Raw genomic sequence first — 18,064 nt, forward strand, 5'->3', positions numbered from 1 at the left:
GCTACTAGTTATTTAAGAGTGAAGTGAAATAGAAGTCCAGTTCCCCTACCTCCATTTTGCCTCCCCACAAGCTTTGACAAATAACTCAAATCCAAGAAAATACAAAGCAATGATATTTTCTCATTTTATTTCCCAGGCTATTTCTCTTCTCCACTAAACCTTTTATAAGGTCCAAAGGTGCTTCTGAAAGATTTGGGATAAGAAGAAAAGGGTGCCTCTCCTGACTATAGGTCACAGGTGTCAAACTCGATCACGTCATGTGACGTATCATGAGGTATCATGACATTTTGTGCCCTTGTAGATTCAGGGTAGGTGTGGCCTGTGCGTGATGTATCCGGCCCATGGGCCACCAGTTTGACAAGCCTGCTATAGGTAGTCATCGACTTACAACACTTCACTTAGTGACTGTTCAAAGTTGCAATGGCACTGAAAAAAGTGACTTATGACCATTTTTACACTTCCCATGGTATCCCATAGTCATGTGATTTACATTCGGATGCTTAGTAATTGGCTCATATTGGTTGCAGTGTCCCTGCGTCATGTGATCACCTGTTGTGACCTTCTGACAAGCAAAGCCAGATGCACTTACAACCACATTACTAATTTAACAACTGCGATGATTCGTTTAACAACGGTGGCAAGAAAAGTCGTAATATGGGGCAAAACTCACTTAACACATTTCTCACTTAGCAACATAAATTTTGGGGTCAGTTGTGGTCGTAAGTTGAGGCTTACCTGTATTTGAGGCAGGACAAGTTGTAAAAGGAAGAGCTGTGAGAGGCTTTACTTCTATTTTCCTTTATTACCTTAGGATCCCAGCTAATAATTCCTTTATAATGTTGACCAGTCCATTTATTTTATTTTATTTATTTGGTTTGTCAATTGCTTACAAGATAATAGGTATAAGTAAAAACATAGTTATGAATACATGGATACATATTAGAAAAATAAAAGAAACAATAGGACAAGGACGGTAGGCACGTTGGTGTGCTTATGCACGCCCCCTACAGACCTTTTAGGAAAGGGGTGAGGTCAATAGCAGAAAGTCTAAGGTTAAAGTTTTTGGGGTTTGGGGAAGAAACTAAACCCAAAGATGACAAAACTTCAATTTTATTTTCTTGGGTAAGCTTTTCTTATTATTCTATGCCTGAAGAGACATCTAATTGCACACTCAGCCATTCTGAAAAAATATATTTAGCAATAAATCATGCCTCTAGGGCAGTCTACTGCAATGATCTTTACATGGGGCTGTCTTTCACAACTATGCAAAAACTGCAACTTGTATAAAATACAGTTACTTGTCTGCTGATGGGGGAGAATTATTGCAGCCAGATGTCACCAGCATTGGCACCCAATAGGCTTTTGAATATTCAAAATGCTACTTGCAACTTTTTTTTCTTCTTTCATTCAATTTTGACCAATTTTCAGAGGCTGCCAGGACCAATCCTTGCAGTTTTGTTAGCACGGTTTTTCAGAAGTCCTAGAATTGAGAAAGAGAGAGAGAGGGAGGGAGGGAGGGAGAGAAAGAGAAAGAGAAAGAGAGAGAGAGAGAGAGAGAGAATATGACTGAGTCCAGATCATCTAGCTGACTTTGTGCTTGAGGCAGGACTAGAATTCACAGTCTCCCAGATTCTAGCCAGATGCATTAACCACTACACCACACTGGCTCTGAGTTAATTTATAATCCCTTTAAGGATTGACTCATGGGGCTTTTTTTAGCTCTATCCCTTTCAAGTAGAAGCAGCCTGTTGATCTGCTAATCTAGGCTTCCCTTCATATGCGAAGTTGCTGAAGGAGACAAAGGAAGCAATTTTTCTTATTGCTGCTCCACTTCTCTAGAATAAACTCCTCCACTCTTGAAGCTTGGGTGGTTTCCTTTCCAACTGCATTTTGGAAAGTTTAGAGACAAGCTTGGAGATAAACTTTAAAGACAGAATTACAGTTTTTGCTCTCTAGAAGGTGTTACCTCTGGATTGGTTTTTGGTTTATTATGTCATTGGTCATTTTTATGATTTGGTGGAGTAAACTATGGGGAGTTGTTCTAAAATATGGCAAATTATAAAAACGGTCAAATACATAAATAAATCCCTTGATGCCAAAATAATGACATACATGCAATTGTATTACCATGCAAATGCTATTATATATTTCAGTCTAATTGTCTAATGCTCTTATGTAAATGGTAGCATTTATATAATTATGTTATGATGCAGGTGTTACAATTTTCCTCCCATGAATGCTCCTGACATACAGCCCTTAGATTTCATGCAAACACTAGACATACCCAGCAAGGAATTGGGTATATCTGGTCTAATGAAAAGAAGGACTGGGGGAGTGTCCCAATATCTCAGGGTCTGCCACAAAGAAGAGGGAGTCAAGCTATTCTCCAAAGCACCTGAAGGCAATGGATGGAAATTAAACAAGGAGAGAAGCAATTTAGAACTAAGAAGAAACTTTCTGACAGTGATTAATCAGTGGAACCACAATTAATCAGTGGAACAACTTGCCTCCAGAACTTATAAATGCTTCAACACTGGAAGTTTTTAAGAAGAGATTGGACAACCATTTGTCTGAAGCTGTTCAGGGTTTTCTGCCTGGGCAGGGGGTTGGACTAGAAGACTTCCAAGGTCCCTTCCAACTCTGTTATTCTATTTCTATTCTAATAAGTAAGTAAATATACCTGAACACACACACACACACACAGAATGCTCTCACACCAGTGGTGGGATTCAATTTTTTTTATTATCGGTTCTGTGGGCGTGGCTTTGTGGGCATGGCAGGGGAAGGATACCGTAAAATCTCCAGTCAGAGGTGGTATTTGACGGTTCTCCAAACTATTCAAAATTTCTGCTACCGGTTCTCCAGAACTGGTCAGAACCTGCTGAATACCATCTCTGTCTCATGCATACTATCATATTTTTCCAGTGGTTTGGAACAAAAGATGGTAAAGAAAGCCTTACATTAATTTAATTTTATTATTTTTTTACAGATTATTTTGCTCAATCTGCTAAAATGTGTGCTAATATTCTACCTTGTGTATTACGTAGTCCTGTGCTTTTGTTTTACAGCATTCAGGTAAGAAGACTTTAAGTACCTTTCTAAATGCAGAAATGCATGAAATTGTGTGAGGCAGGATTGACTTTGGCTTCATTCATTTTGAATAGAACATTTAGACATATATGCATATATGTATATTTATGCTTAGTAATTGAATTCGGTATGAAAAAGCTGTTAAGTAAACTACATTCAATAATGCAATACGACCTTATCTAACATTTGTTAGCATATATGAGACACTCTGTATTTGGGGAGACATTGGTAGAAGAAAAATGTTTTGTTCAGATACTCCCAAAGGACTTCGTTGACATGTTGTATATATTCACAGAATTCAAATGTTGGATGGATTTGCACCTTTTGATTTTCAGACAAAACCTTCATGGTTTAACCCCCATTATTTAGGTAAGTTTGCTTTTTTCTATCTGTGATCTTGAATTAACTAGAAGGCCATTTTCTATCAAAACATTTCAAGCAATTGATTTAAATTTAAATGCAAACACTGTATACAAATTATCCTGCCATTAAATCCTTAAAAATTCTTCCAAGTTTCCATACAACATTCATTCTGTGATGACTGATGTTGTATGGAATCTTGGAAGAATATTTAAGGAGTTAATGGCAAGATAATTTGTATACAGTGTTTGCATTTATGAATATCAAAAGATTAGCTTTACAGATTGAGAAAAGACACATGGTTTCAAGATAAATGCAGGGTGTGAGGGGTAATGTATAAACGAGATGGCTTAATCTGTGGTGGCTATCTCAGGTGAATCTGGAGGAGGCAACAGTATCAGATCTTTTCCTGTTCCTTCTAATTTGGGGAATGTATCATACTAGATAGCTTTATGACATTTTTATTGTTTTTATTTCCCAGTCCTTCCAAATTCTTTTGGAAAACAACCATCTTTATTCATGTTGATCTAAGAACACAGAGAATAGGCCAGGAGTGCCATGATCTCATAACTATTCTCTCTAGTCTAGATGATAATAAAGGAAAGACAAAACTTGTCCTCTGGGAGCTGGTATTTTTTGGATGCTTGATTTTTGCAGGGCAACGTCCAAGGTTGCATTGGACAACTTGGGAATACGAGATCAGTTCACAGAGCTGATCTGTGAATCTTGGTATTTCTAGAAATCAGTGGGAGATTGTAGCATTCAAAATACTTTCCCCCACTTTACCATGGCATCTTCCACTCAAGTGGCCTGGTTAATAATATCATAATGCTAACTATGATGAATGAATTCATATTATGCAAAAAATAAATAAATCTTAACACCATCATGTAGGAACTTCATGTTATATCTGCATCAGTCCAATATTTATTTGCTCTGTTAATACCTAATTGCCAATAGGGTGCTCCGCTGAGGTAAATATATTTCACCAGAAAAAAAAAAAGCCAGAGGCTCGTCTAATAGGAATGAAAGTAATTATCCCAATAGATGAATTATTGAAATGGCATCTCTTCAAGTCACCCATTATGGTAACTCACAGTACATACAAAAATGTTAACATTGGTACAAGGCTTCTATAGATAATCACTAGCCAGACTGAAAGATTTCCCCTATGTGCCTCATGATAAAATCAGTTACAGTGGTTATTGGTTGTGGCCTTGACATGCTCCATCAACATTCATGGAAATGCAACTTTCACTATTGAGAAGTTGCGTTATGCTTAGTCACTGATTTCCCAGTGAATTATCCCTCAGGCCATATTACCCACACTAATAGCCACTCCATCAGACTTCACTTTTGCATTGTTCAGAGTATTCCAGAGCAAAGGTCCTTTCTTAATCACTATACAGATTGCAACAATTTCTACTTTTCCTGTTAGACCTCACATCAGAGCCGGGCAATAAATTACAGCTTTTGTCATACTTAATACCAAATAAAACTGACACAAGACTCTTAAACATGACTTCGGTAGATTAAAACCTTTATTGCAGACAAGAGTAAGCCTTAACATAGTGATTGCCCACTGTGGAGCAAAGAAGTCTTTATGTCAGTACTTCAGAACTTAAACTCATAGCTATTTCCTCACAATTTTCCAAGTGAACGGGCATTTGGCCCTCCTCTAGGGATAACCTTGGGAGGCGGCTAAGATTACTTTACATAACAATTCTGTCTATCCTGAGGACTCCTGGTTCCTGCCTTATCAGCCTTTCGACTTCCAATGAATAAAATTGCATCCTAGTGTTTGTCTCAGATTCCAGATTTGTAAGCCAACAATTCGGTTGATTTATAATTATAGCTGTCAACTAGCTTTAGTTTTTCCAGTCTGGGTATAATGAAAAGAGACTTGACAACTATGTTAGGGAAATGATGATTATAGGCAATCCATGAACAATTCAGCTTCAATCTAATAATAGTTTTAAAAAGATGTTTTCTTACCTTTCATAACTATAGAACAAAATTAATTTAATGTGTCAGTATGATCAGAAGCAAAGAATAATGCCATAAGGTTTATTACTTTTAAATTTCTCATTATTTTAAGCTCTTCAAGAATTTTACTGATTTAAGTAATGTCTCATATATCTTCCTGATATAATTACTATGACATCTTCAGTAAAATGTACATCATGACAATGAAATGGAGAAAAAGGTGTCAAGATGTCATTCCAGGATATGTTTTTAGGGAGAACCATTAATTAATTCTTAATTTGACCTCTCTCTCTTTCTCATGATACCTTTTTGATGTTATTAGTTGGCAACTTTGTTTTTTAATTTGGTAAAATGGAATAACATTTGTTGGTTTTTTTGAATTAAAAAAATAGTGGTATTTGGGGATTGGCAGAGAGAGTTCTCTTCCTTTTCCTTTTTTCTTTCAAATCTTGGAAATTAAAGGAACAAATTATAAGCTGGAATATTGTGCTTCCTACTTCTTCCTTTTTCCTGGCCTCAGAAGTGCTGGGGTTACAGATGTGTGAAAAGAAACCAATTCCCTGGGCTTATCTATAGGATTGCAGTACAGCAATTAGAATAACGACCAGAAGAACTGTTGAAAGTTAGAAGAATAAATTAGAGAGACAATTCTTAGTATCCTACAGAAATCAAAAGTAGTATTGCTCTTCACTCCACGGGTTTTCCTGATTACTGAGAACAGCTATGATTAAATGGATTTGTTTTTTTTTTTAAAAAACCTAGGCTTTCTATTAAAATTCAAAAAATCTGCTTTCACTCTGTTGAACTAAACTGGATATTGGTACTGATTTTGGATGATTCAGGATCATCTCTTTGGAGAAAAAGGTGGATTGTTTCATGTCTCCATGTGAAGAACCAAGCACACTGAGAACCAACCACTCAAGATAGTATTTGAATCTGTGCATTTTTAATTTAATCTTCTTCAACAGCACACTGTTAATCTATGTAACAATGTACCCTTAAATTACTTGAGTATGTAATAGAAGTCTGATCATGATAGCAAGACTAACTATATGCATTAAATGCTTTTGGAAAGCTAGCAGCAGAGTAAAAATTGTGACACTTTTCTACCTTTATAAAAATGAGGATTTTAAAAGTTAATAATGTTTTGACATGTGGCATGTCGTGATGGCAGAGCTGTGATGGTGCAGTGGTTAGAATGCAGTACTTCAGGCTACTTCTGCTGACTGCTGGCTGCCAGCAGTTTGACAGTTTGAGTCTCACTGTCTCAGGGTTGTCTCAGCTTTCCATCCTTCCAAGGTTTGTAAAATGAGGACCCAGATTGTTGGGGGCAATATGCTGACTCTATAAACCACTTAGAGAGAACTGTAAAGACTGTGAAGTGGTATATAAATCTAAGTGATATTGCTATTGCTAGAGGCAAGAAATTGTTCCTACACTATCAACTATGTAGTTTTTGTGTATTGGGTAATGCATATATTGGTCCAAACACACTTCAAATGGTGATCCTGTTGGACAGAATTGTCTTATTCCATATCATATCTCCTTTCAAAAAAAACTGAACTTCCTAGATGTTTGTTTTAAAAATGAACTTGACCCCCTTGCTATTCTCCCAGATAGTAGGAATAGTTTAGGAGTGGCAGGAGTGGCAGGAGTGTCAGTCTTATGGCAGAATGAAATGTTCTGGCATACCATAAATACATTGCTTCCATCGGCTCCCCATCACAACGGCAATAGCATTTAGACTTATATACCACTTCATAGTGCTTTACAGGCCTTTTTGAGTAGTTTAAAGAGCCAGCATATTTCCCCCAATTTGGGTCCTCATTTTACAAACCTCAGAAGGATGAAAGGCTGAATCAACTTTGAGCCGGTCAAGATCGAACTACTGGCAGTCAATATTATTTGCCTGTAACACTGCATACCAACCGCTGTGCCACCACAGTGCCATATATCCCTTCACCAGTTTTCCAATCAGCAAATTAAACTGAAAACCCCAAAAAGCAATAGTAAGTGTAGTTATATACTTTATACTTTAAATAGAAGGCACAGGAAAAATAATTAATTTCAGTCTAAAATTATGTATCTGTATCACAGTTTGTGAGAAACACAAATTTATCTCCAAGGTTTTTGTGTTGGCCATCAGCCATGCCAAGATTACTTTTCCAGAATAAGGATAACATACAGTTGTCAGCCTGCTCCTATCTTTAACAGCAATCTGATATTTGGAAATTTAGCAGACTTAGAATTAGAAAGCATTGAACGAAAGATTGATTGTTTTAACGCATTTCTGTATTTCTAGGTCTTATAATATCAATGGAAATAGCCTATGTCATCTCTGGCCTGCTCTTTGCCTTGTTGGTAGAAGAATGGGTTTGGGATTATGCCATAACTGTTACAGTCATTCACATCACAGTAACTTCAGCAGGTAGGTATATTGTTTATTAAATAACATTACTTCAGAAAAATGATAGCCGATGATTTTTGAAAGCAGTTTTATAGCTATGCATTCATATAGCCACATTGTTGGCTTTATCTTGCCACAGATTCTTCTTACTGAAGACATAAAGTAGGTTAAAAGAAACAAATGCTGACAGCTCTAGTTCACTACAATATGTTGGATTACAGCTGCTATTATCTTTAGTCAGTATAGCCCATTGCTCTGCTGTGGCAAATTACTTGAATTGGTTAGAGAAAGGATATACCAGAACCATCCATGCTTTCAGTCCAGAGATTTTTCTTTAAATATGTGTACACTTCACATACATATACTATATGTCATTATGTGATTTTCATCCTTTTCGTAACTCAAGACATTAACTGCTTTTCAGTTTTTCTTTGCTGAAGGAGAATAGGGTCACTTGTAATGAACATAAACATTCTGGTTGAAATCTACTATACTGTACATGGAAATAATGTAAGTGTTGTATTAAAATTGGACTGTAAGTGATAGCAAATGTCAAATTAATGTATCCTGGATGTATGTCACCAAGTTGGCAGGTTATAGTTTACACAGAATAGGGTAAAAATTGGCTTTGGTTATACTTGTGACATACTGGTCAAAACCCCCAGAAAAGCTAACTAATACTGTCTTTATCATTAACAGGGAATGCTGAATAGACAGACCTGAGACTGAATAATCTAGTTTGTAGTTTCTGTATTTTACTAAGCAACTTTTAGGTAATCCTTTTGATATCAATTGGAATTGGAATTTTTACTGATAAGCGATGTGGTCAAAAGGCATGTCAGCATCACTTAATGATGGCAATCCCTGCAGTCATGGTTATCCTTGCTAACCTAATGCCATGATTACTAGGTGAGGCAACTTCCTGCTGACTTCCTCATTGAGGGAATTCATGGGTGGGGGAAAGAACCCAGTGACCTGTGACCTTCCCTGCTGGCTTCTTCATTGACTTTCTGGGGAAGCTGACAGGAAAGATTGCAAATGGTAATCACATGATCACACAGCACTGCAACTAGTCATAAGTGCAAGTTGGCTGTCACACACCAAATTGCAAGCATATGATCACAGAGTTGATGGGATGGCAGGAGCACTGAGGATTGGTTGTAACTACAGTTTGTGCAGCATGGTTGTAACTTCAAACAGTCGCTGAACAAATGGTTATAGGTTGAAGACATCCTGTATATAAAAACCTTGATTTGGCAAAGTCATGATATGTGGTGGAAGTCACAGGGTACTTTCCGTGGCTAATAAAAGATTATGACTTGGAAATAAGAGGAGTGAATGGCAGACAGCTTGAATTAACAAGAGAAAAATAGTGTATGTTCTGAGTCTATGCAATTAAGAGAAATGAGAAAGGTGTAAAAGGTATGAATGAAGGCAAATAATTTTGTGGAGAAGAGTTGATATACATGCAAGGAAGTGAAGGTATAAGATTAATTATGAAAAAAGGGCTAAACTGTAGTAAAAAAGTATGAATTAGTTGTTGTGGGTGCATATGAAATAGGAATTTATTGGTTGATGATAATTGCATGCCCTTATCCAGGGGTTATTGATTCCAGGGATGGAAGGGAATGGAATGGAAAAAAGTATTAAATATGTTGAGTGAATACGATCTGGAATAAAAGATGTCTTCCATTAGGTGACATGAATATATGTGGGATGTGCAAGAGATGCTGCATGGGCTGAGAAAGGCATGTGGTGGGAGGGTAGTTGGCAAGGCTTAGGGGAACAAAAGGGAGGGTGACATCAGCTGGAAATAATACAAGGTGATCCTTCCTTTCTTCCTTCCTTCCTTCCTTCCTTCCTTCCTTCCTTCCTTCCTTCCTTCCTTCCTTCCTTCCTTCCTTCCTTCCTTCCTTCCTTCCCAACCCATCCCATCCCATCCCATCCCATCCCAGCAGTGAGGCAAATGGCTACTGCTTAGGTGGAGAGAGAAAGATTTTGAAACTGGCTGGAAAATTTTCATGACTGCAGCAGTAGCCTGGCAATAGCCAATAGCACTGAAACAGCCACAATTGCCCCAAATTTCATTCCGGGGAGGTGGGGTGGGGGCATGGCTTCTGGATTTTGAACATATTTTGTAAGTTATCCCATTTTGAGTTAGCTTGGTTCAGTGGTGGGATTCAATTTTTTTTTACTACTGGTTCAGTGGGCGTGGCCTGGTGGATGCGGCAGGGGAAGGATTCTGTAAAATCTCCAGTCAGAGGTGGTATTTGCTGGTTCTCTGAACTACTCAACATTTCCGCTACTGGTTCTCCAGAACTGGTCAGAACCTGCTGAATACCACTCTGGCTTGGTTGTCCTATTATGCCCCATTCACCCAGTTAAACATCACAACAATGAGAGTTTTAGTGGTACATAAATGTGCAAGCAACCATAAACAATAATAATTAAACTTATATGTTACCTGACTTACAATGACTCTGGGTGGTTCACAGCAACCAACCAAAGAAATTACAATAAAATAAATAAAACACAAAACATGGCAAGCTCAACAAAGCGAGAGGTCTTACTTTCCCTCCATGGGTGAAGAGACAGGACTTCGTGGTTCTTCTAAACCACAGCAGATTGGAAAGTCCATTGAGAAAATTTGGATCCAAGCACAGAATTTTTATTAACTCTGAAGATCTGAAATATATCCCTTCCCTCAGCACATTTCAGAATGTAGTTGATTAGCATTTAATAATGGTTGAAATCTAGAGAAAAAGTGCAGCCATCACCAAGCATACTTTGGGTGTAAACTCCCGCTGAACAATTCTTTAGAAGGAAAGGAGAATTAGGAGATATGTAGTATCTCCAACACTTGGTTCAGAGAAGTTAATAGATGCTTAACAGGCACATAGTACCTTGACACATAACATTCTCATCTGCACCAGAACATGCCTTTTTAACAGTGGTGGGATTCAAAAATTTTTACTACCGATTTTGTGGGCGTGGCTTGGTGGGCATGGCATGGCTTGGAGGGCATAGTGTAGCTTGGTGGGCATGGCAGGGGAAGGATACTGTAAAATCTGCATTCCCTCCCCACTCCTGGGGGAAGATTATTGCAAAATCCCATTCCCTTCCCACCCCACTAACCTGCTCCGTTCTCCTGTGCCGGGCAACAAAAAAAGACCCAGCCGATCAGCTGACACTTGGGAGGCAGAGAATAGATGGAGGTGAGGCCAATCAGAGGTGATATTTACTGGTTCTCCAAACTACTCAACATTTCCGCTACCGGTTCTCCAGAACTAGTCAGAACCTGCTGAATACCACCTCTGCTTTTTAAAATATAGTTTCTAAACTGTGATAATTAACAGCAATGTACTCTATTGGGTTTTTTAAAAAAACATTTCCCCCTTAAATTGATTTATAAGCCCAGTGGTGTTATAATAATTAAGATTATTTCTTCTTTCCAAAGATGATGTTTGATGTTGATGTTTCTCCCCCTAATTTCATGTAGATCATAATTTTTCATTTTACAGTAATGGCTGAATTTCCACTGATGTTGCACTGGTGGGCAGCTTTAGGTATGTTTGAACAATTATGATTTTTATCACCACAAACAGTAAATCTATAATTTTTATAGTTAGGAAGCATCACTCTACTAAAACATATCATTTAAAAAGAAATAGGGAAACAAGTCAATTCATACATCTTTACCTATCGCTGTATTTGCAACTGTAATCTCAGCATGATTCTTCAATCATAAATCACACAAATATATATTTATATAAAATATATTTGACATTTTATTGAATGCTAGAGCTTTGGGAGCTTAAATTATATGGAAAGACAGACATGCAGTACGTGTCTGATATAAATAATACTGATAAATGTGTGCAGAATGGAAATTCTAGACTTTCATATTTGTGTCATAATATTGGATGCAAATGCATATGTCACATGGCAAATTTGATTACTTTTGGTTAATGGCTGGATGAGAAATCACCACAAAACCAAAGGTATAAGGAAGGTTTAAAAATGTATAATTTTATATTAATTTTTAATTTATTGACAATAAATTACAGGTTCATAGAGTCTTCAGGAATTGAGCTTAGTCAGGGGGAAATATTAACTTTTTATTTTTATTTTATTTATTTATCAAATTTCTATACCATCCATCAGACATGATTCTGGAAGATGTACAAGTAAAGCAATAAACCCATATAAAATCTGTGGTTAAAAACAAAAATACAACTGAGTTAGAAAGAACAATTGCAAAGTTAAAAGGCAGAGGAAATGCCTTCAGATCACCAGTTCTCCCCAGAGTAGCATGACATTCCTGGACAAATTTCAGATTATCAGAGTTGGAAGGGACTTTCTAGGTCATCTAGTCCAACCCCCTGCCCAAGCAGGAGACCCTACACCATTTCTGACAAATGGCAGTCCAATCTCTTCTTGAAAGTCTTAAGTGATGGCACTCCCACAACTTCCAAGGGCAAGCTGTTCCATTGGTTGATTGTTCTCACTGTCAGAAAGTTTCTCCTTATTTCCAGGTTAAATCTCTCCTTGTTCAGTATTGTCTGGCCTTTGAGTGCTTTAGAAAATAGCCTGACCCCTTCCTCTCTGTGGCAGTCCCTCAAATATTGGAAGACTGCTATCATATCTCCCCTGGTCCTTCTCTTCACTAGACTAGCCATGCCCAGTTCCTGTAACAGTTCTTCATATGCCTTATAGTCTCCAGTTCCCTAATCATCCTGGTTGCTCTTCTCTGCACTTTTTCTAGAGTCTCAACATCTTTTTTATAATGTAGTAACCAAAATATATATAAGTGGGGACATACTGAAGTTGATCCTGTGTTGTTTATGCTAAAGTCAGTACCAAATTCTTTTTTTAAAAAGACTGTTAGAATAACGACAGATAAATTATCTAAACACGTAAAGGTTCATATAAACATTTACAAATTTCCCACTTTGAAGTAGTGAGAGTTCTGTCCTGGTAAGATGTTGAGTGTTCTCAGGAAAAAAAATACTAAACCCCAAACATCAGAGCTAAAATTCTAGAGTTCCCTGGAAAGAAATAACAAATGATATATATAGTATGGATATGTGAAACATATTTATTAAGATTTCCTTAATTGTACCCAACAGGATAACATAACGCTTGGAACTGGTTCTGCAGGCATACTTCAGAATGAAAAGAGTCAGATATAAAGTAAATGGTGACATTTATCGTATTCTTTCTTCCTGAACCTGAAAAGAAAGAAAGAAAGGAAAACAACTCCTTAAAAACAGAAAAAAGCAATAGCCTAAATAAGAAACATATTTCTATTCAGTACAACAAACTAACGTCTGTACGCATTACAAATACTATGTACACTCATATAGTTTTCCCCCTTTTCTTCCCATATAGGTTCCGGCCTCATTTTAATGATTTGCAGTGGTCAATGTTTGGCTTTTTATCTGTTCAAGGACAATTTTATTTATCCTGTTCTTGATGATTTCTGAAATATTTTGTTCAGTGTCTCCATTATCTTTTTAACAAAACATGCTAGGATCAGCTTGTAATTTTCTGAAGAGTAGAATCAGAAACACTTCCATTATCTATTATTATTATTATTGGTGCTATTCAGAGATTTTTTAATATATACTCTGTAATTGTTCAACTTATTTTATAGTTATATGTGCCATTTCCAAGGTTTTTTCTTTGATTAAAGCTGGAAAGAGATGGAAAGAATATTTAAAGATAAAGTTTTGCTCCAGCACATAATAATGAATTTATTCTTCTTTTAATTAATTAATTAGTTTATATCCCACCTTTATTATTTGTATAAATAACTCAAAGCAGTGAACATACCTAATATTCATTCCTCCTCCTATTTTCCACTGAGCAACAACCCTGTGAGGAGAGTTGGCCTGAAGTCACCCAGCTGGCTTTCAGCCTAAGGAAGAGACTCACAGTCTCTCAATTTTTAGCCAAGGGCCTTAACCACTAGACCAAATTACTGGTAATTGATTACTATGAATGTTTTTAACCATATTTTGGCAGAAACGGGTTTTGTGAGTGTGTGTGGGAAATTAATATTGACAAATCCATACCAGAATGTGTTAACTGTTAGGGGTGTGGCCACATTCTAAATTAAAAGATTTTTACAATGTGCAGATATTTACCACAGGTGTGTGTGTGTGTGTGTGTGTTGTGGTTCCTTTATTAACACAGTAGGTCTCTGCACCCTACTATATAAGTAATAATTAATAAAACTGTGATGATATCTCAGATATTATTTATTTATTTACTTTCTTTTGTTATCCCTCCTTTATTATTTTTTAAATAATTCAAGGTGGTAAACATACATAATACTCCTTCGGCCTCATATTTTCCCAGTGGATTGGGGAAGGAGGGAGGGAGAGAGGGAGAGAGATTGTCTCAAGTCAACCAGCTGATTTGCATGCCTAAGGCGAGACTAGAACTCACAATTTCCCAGTTTCTAGCCTGGTACCTTAACCACTACTAGACCAAAAACTATAGTTCGAGTGTAAACCACATGCTCTATATTCAACACATTCACGTTCAATCTATTTTATCTATAGTTTAAAAGAATTAAATAAAAAAATAAAGGAATGAATTATTACAAATTTAAAAAAAACTCTACCTAAGCTATTTGAGATTAGTGTTAAACAGAATATATTGGACCTTGCAGACAGCCTGGAAAAAGAAAACATCACATTCTACAGATTTTGAAAAATCTTCTGGAAACAGGCACAATTTAGCCAAATTAGCAATTTATTAAAGCAAATTGTTAAAGCAATCAATATTATTCACAGTTTATTTTTCCCATTAGTGAATCCAAAGCAATTATGCATTTATATTTATAGTATTATTCACTTTTTCCTCTCCTTAAGGGGACACTCCAAGTAACTTATAAAATCTAAGAGTGATCAAAATAGCAGTTACTATTCACAATAATTATACCATTAAACTTGCAATAGGCATTACATTAATTGGAAAAAGCACCTGCTCCCAAATGTATAACAAAATCTGGAATGAGAAAAGTGTTTTCCAGAACTGGAAGAACTTCATAAAGACAATAGATAAGCCATTATTATTATCTACATATGGGTTGCACTGCCGAAGGCTATAAAGAAGCAACTTAGGTGGATGTAGAGCGTAGATGTGCAAAAGAAAGCAAGGTTGTTCCACATTTATATTCAAATCCCTCAGGCATTTTTGGCATGGAAAGCTAAATCTTAATTTTGCTGTCTAAGGAATAATTAAAGGAATAAGGAGTCAGGGTGTTTGATACCTTTGAGTCATTGTTGACTCCTGAATCAGTCTCTGCAGTTTTTCCTGGCAAGATTTTATAAATGGTTTGCATTGCTTCCTTCCTAGGGCGAAAAGAGAATGAATAACCCAAGATCATGCAACTACATTTATGCAAGATGGGACTAGAATTCACAATCTCCTGGTTTCTAGCCTGGTGCCTTAACCACTACACCAAACTGGATCTCAGTTAAAGGAATACAAGATCTCTTATCTAGGACCTACATTATTCAAAGGGCCTTTTTTAATATAGAAAATATATATGAAAAAATATATATCAAATATATATCAAACAAATAAATATATAACAAGAATATCAATCTTATATTCTATAGACAAATATAAGGATTGATGGTTCAGTGGACTACAATCCATTTAATAGATAAATAGTTCACAAACACACACACACACACACAGAGAGAGAGAGAGAGAGAGAGAGAGAGAGAGAGAGAGAGAGAGAGAAATAAATAAATAAATAAAAGATTTTAGATATTCGACAAATACTTGCAAACAGTATGAAAGATATTATTCAGAACCACTTAAAAAACTGATATAATTCATCAGGCGTGTTTGACACAGGTCAATTTATAACCTTTTAAAACATGCTTTTTAAATAATAAATGCCCCACTGGATAATCAAAATGTATCTATTTTATTATACATAGAAATCCTGCCTTTTTAAAAACCATTCAATTTAACTGTTCTTAATAATATGTTAAAGGCCCAATAAAATACAGGAATTAAACATGTAACTGAACTTTTCTTAATATGTATATATAAAATGCCAGGTAAACATAGAATCCAATCTATTCATTCTCTGAAAATAAAATGGGTCAGTAATTTAATTACAAAAGACTTTGACCTTAAAAACAACCCATCTAATTATAGTTATAGTTAGAAGAATCCATTGACCTTGAGGTCAACATATCTGCCTGCTGCAGAGTGCTGTTAGGATTAATGAAGATATGTTTATTACTTTGAGCTTTTGATTAATGAATGTAGAACTTTGGTACTTTGGGATTCGTATCTGGACTGCAAAATCCCAGATGACCATTAGCTTGTATTATATCTTGCCATTTAAGGTGGAAGGACATGACAATATCTATCTGTGGATATTTTTACCCCACTCTTTGGGCTGCTTATTGTACTACTCTTGCTGTACTGTGGCAATTTTTCCCAGGGTCAATTCTCTTTTTCATCTCCCCATTTATTACTGCTGGAGTAAGAATTTTGTATGAGATACTGTAGCACTGATTATATTAATGGGATTATGAATATTATTTCTTAGAAGCTTTTAGGATTGTTTTCCTTCATAAAGCTTCTAGAACTGCAAACATCCAGATAATCAATAGGTGGCAACAGATACAGGAAAGTCTAACTCTTTGGCTCCATCTGGTGGTTACCTGAATTTTACAATCCAGATCCTATCGTTTCAAAGCTAAGGCAGTGATTTTCTATAAAATCATACAGAAATAAAATCTGATTGAATGTATGTATTGTATAGGATTGCACCATTAGTGCTAAACAAGAAGGTTGGAAATGGCACATATAACTGTGTACATAATTCCAATTATTTGTCCCACCGTTTAAATGTTTATGTAGTTTTACAGACCTTTAATGGATTATATTATTGCTCAAGTTAATCTACGAATTAAGCAGGTACTTATTTTTAGCAACAGCATCTTTATTTTTTAATCAGCAGCTTCACTAGCATTGCTATGTAGACTCAGAGCTGATGTTGTTTTCATTAAGAAATTCCAGTTTTAATAGGAGAAGTATAAATACTGTACTTTAGCTAATATGCAACCAATGATTTAATACATTCAACAGTTAAGGGCTATAGAAGCCGTTACAAGGATCATTCTAGTCCAGGGGTCTCCAACCTTGGTAACTTTAAGATTGGTGGACTTCAACTCCCAGAATTCCTCAGCCAGCTTTGTTAGACTTCAATTCCATGCCTGCTTACTCTCTTGTAATCCTTTCCTCTGCAATCTCTCCACTCTAGGGAGTAGGAGAAAAAAAAAACCCAACAGGCGTAGTTGAATGGGGAATTCTGGGAGTTGAAGTCCACAAGTCTTAAATTTGCCAAAGTTGGAGACCCCTGTTCTAGTCCAATCCTCACAAACATGTAGGAAAAGCAATTAAACTATTTTTGAGAGGTGGCATGCAAACTTTTCTTCAGTGTTTTTACTGGATATGTAAATTTAATAACACCTTAAAAATTGCACTTGAGAATAAATGCGGAAGTAGTGAAAAAGTATAATTTTTTTTATCAATGTCAGTAAGAATGTTTCAAGTCAAGTTACAAAGGGATCAGAGAATTCTTGAATGGACCATTCTCATAAAATACACGTACTTCCTATGATCATTTTTATTTTATTTTATTTGGTTTGTCAATTGCTTACAAGATAATAGGTATAAGTAAAAACATAGTTATGAATACATGGATACATATAAGAAAAATAAAAGAAACAATAGGACAGGGACGGTAGGCACATTGGTGCGCTTATGCACGCCCCCTACAGACTTCTTAGGAAAGGGGTGAGGTCAATAGTACAAAGTCTAAGGTTGAAGTTTTGGGGGTTTGGGGAAGAAACCACAGAGTCAGGTAGAGTATTCTAGACATTGACCACTCTGTTGCTGAAGTCATATTTCCTGCAATCAAGTTTGGTGTGATTAACCTTGAGTTTGTATTTATTGTTTGCTCTTGTATTGTTATGGTTGAAGCTGAAGTATTCATTGGCAGGTAGGACATTGCAATGTATGATTTTATATACTATACTTAGATCGGACCATCATGGAACAGTAATTTAAAAGCACATCTTAAGGTGATATCAAACTTTGATGAATGATCTTGACAAGTGCTGGGGTGCTGAGACAGCAATCCAGTTGAGGTAATCCAGCATTTCTTCAGAGCTGGAG

At 36.3% G+C, this 18,064-nt stretch overlaps 1 protein-coding gene across 2 annotated transcripts; it reads left to right on the forward strand.

Moving 5' to 3' along the window:
• The first annotated feature begins 2,866 nt into the window (after positions 1 to 2,866).
• Positions 2,867 to 15,399, forward strand: TMEM244 (transmembrane protein 244). 2 transcript variants are annotated; one of them, XM_087941272.1, is made up of 5 exons: positions 2,867 to 2,944; positions 3,386 to 3,459; positions 7,739 to 7,864; positions 11,365 to 11,409; positions 13,235 to 15,399. In XM_087941272.1, exons 2-5 carry the CDS (start codon positions 3,393 to 3,395, stop codon positions 13,327 to 13,329), a joined length of 333 nt encoding a protein of 110 aa, XP_087797398.1. In that variant the 5' UTR covers positions 2,867 to 2,944; positions 3,386 to 3,392; the 3' UTR covers positions 13,330 to 15,399. The 2 variants fall into 2 exon arrangements, with proteins under 2 accessions (XP_087797398.1, XP_026561172.1); XM_026705387.2 differs by having other exon boundaries at positions 2,916 to 3,075.
• Positions 15,400 to 18,064: the final 2,665 nt, after the last annotated feature.

The sequence above is a fragment of the Pseudonaja textilis genome, chromosome 1 (assembly GCF_049901715.1).
Source record: "Pseudonaja textilis isolate UNSWEBS1 chromosome 1, rPseTex1.2, whole genome shotgun sequence".
NCBI lineage: Eukaryota > Metazoa > Chordata > Lepidosauria > Squamata > Elapidae > Pseudonaja > Pseudonaja textilis.